The sequence below is a fragment of the Apteryx rowi genome, unplaced genomic scaffold (assembly GCF_003343035.1).
Source record: "Apteryx rowi isolate R43461 unplaced genomic scaffold, aptRow1 scaffold_3, whole genome shotgun sequence".
NCBI classification, from domain to species: domain Eukaryota; kingdom Metazoa; phylum Chordata; class Aves; order Apterygiformes; family Apterygidae; genus Apteryx; species Apteryx rowi.
In genome coordinates, this window is record NW_020449418.1 from 7,187,671 (window position 1) to 7,194,747 (window position 7,077).

The 7,077-nt window shown below is 68.0% G+C and overlaps 2 protein-coding genes across 3 annotated transcripts in view; one reads left to right on the top strand and one right to left on the bottom strand.

Moving 5' to 3' along the window:
- The window catches only part of LZTS2 (leucine zipper tumor suppressor 2), an 11,815-nt gene extending 5,182 nt beyond the window's left edge, over positions 1-6,633 (top strand). Inside the window, exons 3-6 of one of the 2 annotated variants that reach the window (XM_026069530.1) lie at positions 2,248-2,733; positions 3,303-3,872; positions 4,530-4,799; positions 4,956-6,633. In XM_026069530.1, the coding sequence (XP_025925315.1) occupies positions 2,287-2,733; positions 3,303-3,872; positions 4,530-4,799; positions 4,956-5,615 (1,947 nt within the window). In that variant the 5' untranslated portion in view covers positions 2,248-2,286 and the 3' untranslated portion in view covers positions 5,616-6,633. The remainder of the gene's footprint in view (positions 1-2,247; positions 2,734-3,302; positions 3,873-4,529; positions 4,800-4,955) is intronic. The other variant, XM_026069528.1, reaches the window with a different exon arrangement.
- Positions 6,634-6,882: 249 nt separating this feature from the next.
- PDZD7 (PDZ domain containing 7) overlaps positions 6,883-7,077 on the bottom strand; it is a 6,932-nt gene continuing 6,737 nt past the window's right edge. Inside the window, exon 14 of the mRNA XM_026069679.1 lies at positions 6,883-7,032. Coding sequence (XP_025925464.1) covers positions 6,883-7,032 — 150 coding nt within the window. The remainder of the gene's footprint in view (positions 7,033-7,077) is intronic.

The window sequence follows — 7,077 nt, forward strand, 5'->3', positions numbered from 1 at the left end:
GCAGTATAGGGGTGTGAGGTAGTGGGTGCTGTGGGGCAGGGGGTGTGCAGTATAGGGGTGTGAGGTAGTGGGTGCTGTGGGGCAGGGGGTGTGCAATATAGGGGTGTGAGGTAGTGGGTGCTGTGGGGCAGGGGTTTGGGGTATAGGGCTGTGGGGTAGTGAGTGCTGTGGGGCAGCAGGTATAGGGTTATAGGTGTGTGGGGTAGTGAGTGCTGTGGGGCAGGGGGCTGGGGTATAGAGCTGTGAGGTAGTGGGTGCTGTGGGGCAGGGGCTGTGCAGTATAGGGGTGTGGGGTAGTGGGTGCTGTGGGGCAGGGGTGTGGAGTAGTGAGTACTGTGGGGCAGGGGCTGTGCAGTATAGGGGTGTGGGGTAGTGGGTGCTGTGGGGTGGGGGTTGGGCTATAGGGGTGTGGGGTAGCGAGTGCTATGGGGCAGGGAGTGGGGAGTACTGGATGTTGTGGGGCAGGGAGCTGGGACATGGCGGTGTGGACGATGGTGTGGGGCAGTATGGGGGGCACCAGGTGCTGTGGGGCAGAGTGTGGGGACAGGGAGTGTGGTGGGGGCCTGGAGGTGTGTAGGGTTTGGTGGGGCAGGGTGCTGTGGAGGGGCTATGGGGCAGGGCAAGCTGCTGTGCCTGGTGTGTGGGGCTGCCCCCCGCTACCTGTGGGGGCCATGCTGGCRGGCGCTGTGGGGCGGGCGGGCAGGCTGCCTGGGAGCCGGCTCTCCGGGGCCTCGCGGGATTTGCCTCCAGCCCTGGCAGGTTTCCCGTCGCGGGGTCACGCCGGGGCACAGCGAGGGGCAGGACCGCGTTGCCGCTGCCCCACGGTGCCACCCGGGGCCCCACGGCCCCTCTGGGTACCCGGGTGCTGCTCCGTTGGGGGGCACAGCCCGGTGCTGGGGGGTTCGGGTGGCGTCTGCCGTGGCGGGAGGGATGGGRCTACGGGGGGTGCTGTATCCTCCTTTCTGTCCCAGCTAGTGCAGGTTGTGGAGCTGGTGCTGGTGCCCGGGTGGGCAYGGGGCGTATGTGGGGCAGGGAGTGTGGACCCCAAGGCCAGTGGGGCTGGAGTGCTGAAGTTGCAAATGCAATGAGTTTGTTGGATCTCTGACCAGCGTCCCTCACCTGCTGGCTGGTGGCCCACGCTGCCAGCGAAGGGTGGGAGGTGCTGGGAAGGGGTGGGGAGCAGCGTGGGGCTGGATTTGGGGGGCACTGGGGGCAGGCTGCTGGAGGACCAGCCCGTTGCTGGCAGCAGCCTGGAGAAGGTGTTTCATGGGGGTGACGGGGAAACTGAGGCACGGAGCAGTCTGGGGTCTCGCCTCTGCACGGGGGGAAGTGGGGCTGGGGGCTCCGCAGTATCCCTGTTAGCCCCGTGCTGCCCCTCTTCTCCCTGGGGGGGGGGCAGGCCTGGCTTAACGGGGGCTGTGGGGTGGAGGTGGGGGACCCTTAGGCTGTGCGAGGGGCCGTTTGTGGAAACCGAGGCACCATCTGTGTCGGTGCCTTGTGATGTGGAGGGGGGAGATGGGCTTTGAACCTCCTCTGGGCCCAGGGGGGCTTTGCCCCCTCGAAGGAGCGGGGCTCTGGGGTGCAGGCCTGGTTTGAGGGACCTTCTCCTGCCCCATGGCTGACCTGGGGGGCCCCTCCGCGGCTGGGACCCTCCATCCTCTCCCATCTGCTGCCCCGGGGTGCTGCGTCCAGCCCTGGGAAGCATCGCTGGTGTGGGAGGCCCCAGCACGTCCTGTGCCGCCCCCCCGGCTAATCCCTGTTTTATTCCGGTTCGCTGACGTCTCCTTCTGCCTGACGCTTCCCTTTCAGGCCGTCCCGCGCCCGCCTTTGATGCCGCGCTGATGAGATTAGAGACGGCGGCCGGGCGGCTGAGGCAGGCCGGGGGTGTCCCCGCGCCCACCCGTGGCAAGGTCCTTGGCCTGCCCGCCCTTGTGGGATCCCTTTTTCGGGGCTGGGGGCTCTGTGGGGGGCTCCCGGCTGCCCCCGGGCTCCCAGCAGACGAAAGGCCTGTGCCGTTCCCCCCCTGCCTCCCACCCCGTGTGGGCAGCCTCTGCAGCTGGCCGGGCACCGGCTGCTCCCCAGCCTCCCTGCCTGTCCGTGCCCGGCTCTGCAGCTGCCGTGGGCGCTGCCGCAGGGTCCGAGGGGGCGGCTGAGGGGCGCCCTGCGCTCCGAACTGGGTGCTGGCAGCCAGCTGGGCACGGGCGGCGGGGCCTCGTGGTCTCACGGTGCTGCGTCTCTTCCCCGCAGGTTGCTCGCGCGCCCCTGCCCGCCTGGGGCCCCCCCGCCATGGCCATCGTGCAGACGCTGCCCGTGTCCATCGAAGCTGCTCCTGAGGGGGCCGCGCAGCTCCGCGCCGGTGCCCGCTCGCCCCCCGCCTCCCGGGGTGCCATGGGCAGCGTCGGCAGCCTCATCTCGGGCCGGCCCTGCCACGACCGCTCCTGCAAACCCTCCGAGGGGGGGCCCCCTGGCCCCTTCCGCAAGCAGGATGGGCTGCTCCAAGCCACCCCCCAGGACCCCCTGCTCCATGCCCTGCCCCCCAAGAAGCCCTGCTCAGCCGTGCCCGGTGTCGCCCACGCTTACGCCAACGAAGGCTTTCACGGCGACTGGCTGGAAGCTGCCTCTCCCGTCAGCCCCTGCAGCGACTCGGATGAGGCCCGGGATGACCAAGCCCAGAGCGGCAACATCCGTGGACCTCCTCCCAAGCTTGTCCCCATCTCTGGAAAGCTGGAGGAGGTAAGGTGGGGTGGCAGTGGGGTGGGCAAACATTGGGGTCTCAGCCTTACCCCTGTACCACGCTGGGGCTGTCATCCTGAGAGAGATGTGTCTGGCGCACATCCGTACCTGGGGTAGGGAGAGGAGGGTGGGGTGGGAGCTACATGGCCATATTTTTCCTTGTTGCTGTCCTTGGGGGAAATGATGCTCTTTACGCTCTTGATATTCCCTTCCTTGTGCCGGGGATGCACTGTGAGAGCTGTTGGGGACCCCACCATGGGGGGAGGGGGCTGGAGCAGAGAGCAGCTGGCAGGGCGTTGGGGTTGTCCTTCCTTGGGGTGTGGAAGTGTCTGGATTGGGGATGCCCCCAAGTTACTGTGGGGGGGGGCAGGCCGGGGGGGGATTACCCAGCCCTTCCTCAGTTTCCCCAGTGTACTGGCAAAGGGAGGTGCTTTGGCAGCATCCTTAGCCTTGCAGCTAGGGAAGCTGAGGCGTGGGGCAGCCCTGGGAGCTGGGCTGTGCTGCCAGGCAGCCTCTCCGGAGGGTGGCAGCTCCCCTGAGCCCCGCGCTCTCGCCTCTGTCCCTTGCAGAATGTGGAGAAGACCCTGATCCGCCCCATGGCCTTCAAGCCGGTGGTGCCCAAAGTAAGGACTGTTCCGGGGCCGGCCAACCTGGGCACGCGCCTGGGGGCCCCCGTGCTCTCGGAGAGCCAGGTGAGCCTCACCCACTTGCTGGGGGCCACCGGGACTGACAAGCCTGGCTCGCTGAGCTGCCGCACCAGCAGCCACTCGGGCACCCTCTCGGACTCGGGGCGCAACTCCCTGTCCAGCCTGCCCACCTACAGCACGGGCTGCAGCCAGCACACGGAGGCGGGCGCCCTCCCGGCCACCCCGCACGGCCACCCCGACGCGCAGGGCGGCTACCGGCCACTGGCTGGCCCCTCCAACTCGGACAGTGGGCGCTCATCCTCCAGCAAGAGCACGGGCTCGCTGAGCGGCCGAGGCCGGCCCTCCTCGGACAGCGGGTCGTGCGGGCGCTCGCCCCTGCCCGGAGACGAGGCGCTGCTGGTGCGTGAGCTGGAGGACAAGCTGCGGGAGAGGGAGGCCGAGCTGCAGCAGCTGCGTGACAGCCTGGACGAGAACGAGGTGGCCATCTGCCAGGTATGTCGTGTCACCCCCCTCGGCCTTGCCTGGCCCGTGGGGACCCTCGTTTGTACCAGGGTGCCGCCTTGTATAGACCTGCGGGATTGTACGGGCCTGGAAAGTGGGGTTCTCCCCACTGGCAGTGGGGCTGGGGAGCCCTACGCAGCTCCTTTGGGACTCTCGTGCAGACTGGGGATCCTTGTATGGAACTGGGGGATCCTTCTTTTGTATGGGCCTGGGAATGGGGGTTCTCCCCACTGGTGGTGGGGCTGGGGAAGCTCTATACAGTCCCTGGGGGATCTTCATATGGACTATGGGGACCTTCCTACAGATTGGGGGGGTCCCTTTTAGGGACCTTGAGGTATCCCTTCTTATGCGGGCCTGGGAATGGCGTGTTCTCCCCACTGCTGGTGGGGTGGAGAGGGGAAGCCCTATAGGGTCCTATGAGGGACTCTGGGGATGCTGCCTGGGGGGGACCTGGCATGCTGGGGAGAGGGGCGCCGGGGGGGGAGGTTCCCCCGGACCCTCTTTACGGGAGGGACAGGTGCTGCACCGCGTGCAGGGACTGTGGTTCCCCCTCCCTGGGGTGGCAGCAAGGGGAGCCCCTGCGCCAGGGCGGGCTGTGGGCGCGTGTGGGGTGCTGTGCCACGTGCCCAGCGTCTGCGCCGTGCCCAGGTGTACGAGGAGAAGCAGCGGCGCTGCGAGCAGGAGCTGGAGGGGCTCCGGCAGCGCTGCGCAGCCCAGGTGCGCCAGGCGGCCCAGCAGGCCCAGCGTGGGCAGCAGGTCCTTCAGCTCCAGGTCCTGCAGCTCCAGCAGGAGAAGAAGCAGCTACAGGAGGACTTCGCCCAGCTGCTGCAGGAGCGGGAGCTGCTGGAGAGGCGCTGCGCCTCCTTCCAGCGGGAGCACACTGAGCTGGGACCCCGGCTGGAGGAGACCAAGTGGGAGGTGAGCTGCCCTAGGGCCCCTCATCCGCCTTGGCACTGGCGGCGGTGGTTTGGATGGCATTTGGGGTATCGCTGTCCTGGTGGTGGGGGAAACGTGGCTCCAGATGGAGGTGGGGAGGGGGGCACAGCCAGCGGCTGACCCATCGCTCCCCTCCAGGTATGCCAGAAGTCGGGGGAGATCTCCCTGCTGAAGCAGCAGCTGAAGGAGTCGCAGGCGGAGCTGGCGCAGCGGGGCACGGAGCTGCTGGTGCTGCGGGCCCAGCTGCGGGAGGCGCGCGCCGAGCTGCAGGCGGGCGAGCAGCAGGCCCTGGGGCTGCAGGAGGCCGCCCGGCTCAAGGCGCTGGAGCTGGAGGTGTGCGCCAACGAACTGCAGCGGCGCAAGAGCGAGGCCGACCTCTTCCGCGCCAAGGCGGGCCGGCTCGAGCAGGAGGTGGCGGGGCTGCGGGAAGCGGCCCGCGGACGCTGCCCCGAGCCGGGCGAGGGCTGCCCCGAGCCCGGCGAGGAGGCCTGGGGCAGCATGGGGCTGCGCCGGCAGCTGGAGCGGCTGCGGGCCGAGGTGGCGCTGGAGCGGAAGCACGGGCAGGAGCAGCGGGATGCCTTCGAGCAGGAGCGGAGCACGTGGCAGGGCGAGAAGGAGCGGGTCATCCGCTACCAGAAGCAGCTGCAGTACAACTACATCCAGATGTACCGCCGCAACCGGCGGCTCGAGCAGCGGCTCCAGCATCTCCGGCTCCAGGGCGAAGACCCGCCACCCGAGCCCTGCGACCCCCCCAGCCCCGACCCGCCCTTCGAGGAGATCACGGCCACCGAGATCTGAGACGCTGCCTGCCCTGGCCCCGCTCTTGGATGGTAGGGGGGGCCTCCAGCCCCTCGGATTTTGGGAGTCTTGGGGCTGGGATGGGGGAGCCCTGTCTCCCCCTGCTATGCAGAGACTGTTGGGACAGGAGGGACCTCAGGTGCTGCCCCCTCCTCAGCATCGGGGTGTTGGGGTGAGGCTGTGCTGGCACCCACTGTGGCAAGGGGATGCCCGTGAGATGTTGGGCCAGGTGGGTGCTGTGTGCCCGGTCCTGAGGCTGCCCGGAGCCAGTTCCTGCTGGATCCTCTTAGCATCCGGGGGATTAGCAGTGCTGGCTGCAGYCAGGGTCACCTTGCATAGCAGGAGGGCTGGGTTGTCCCCCTCCCTTCCCTCCTGGCACTGTCACCCAGCCACTTCCAGAAGGGACAGCGTGCCCTGTCCCTGCCTGTGCCAGCCTTCCCCCCACCCCCAGTGTGTTCGTCAGGGGATCCGTTTCTGTGCCATTTTAAATAACTCTATTTTTATAGGACCTACCAAAACCTACTGCCCGCCCCCAGCTCACACCCTGCCTGTGTGTGGCCCTGTCCCCCCTGCCGTGGGGCACGTTGCCCTCAGTGCCTTTCCCATGCCCTCGCCCCCCGGCATCCCTCCCTCCCGCCCCCGGCCAAAAGCCTGGCCCATGCCCCTGTGATGCCCAGCCTGCTTGGCCAAGGGGTGAGGGGCACGGTGCCCGGGGGGGGCAGCAGTACTCAGCAGCTGGGGACACCTTGGGGACCTCTCCGTGCCTGGGTGTGTGTGTGGGGGGGTGCCTGCCCCCCCTGGGGGGGCTGAGCTGGGTGGCAGGCTCTGCCCCCAGCTGTACCCATGGATTCAAACCAAAGGAAAAGCCTGGCTGTGCCCAGCTCTGGCTTGGTCGCCCCTGGCTCCAGGGGGGGATTTTTATACTTTATTTCAGTTGTGTCCCATTTCCAGAGCCTGGCGCGCCCTTGTACCACCCGGAAATGCCAATTAAAAACAAGCTCCTGGCTGTGTTTTTTCAGGGCAGTGTCACATCCGTGTGTCCGGAGCGGGGTTGGGTGCCGCCTGCCCCCCTCTCGTGTCTCTAACCTGCCTCTGGGTGCTCCCGTGTGGGTCCTGTTGCGGGCAGCTCCTCTGTGCCCAGGCCGTGGGGTGCTCCATCGCTTGCGCCCCTTTTCCTGCCGCACTGAGACTGGCCACTGCTCGGTGCAGGAATGAGCCGGCTCCTGTGGGGTGTGGGAAAGCTTCCCGGAGGGGCGGGGGTGCAGCATCACTCTGGGGGGGCCACGGGCACCCGCACCACCAGCTCCATGGGCTCCTTGGCTTTGTTGCGGTAGGCCTGGCGGATGATGTCCACGGCCCGCTGGTGCGTGACGTGCTCCAGGCTCTCCCCGTCCACCGACACCAGCTCGTGCCCAGCCTGGCCCCGGGGGAGAATACAGCAGGGTGAAACACGGCCGCTTCT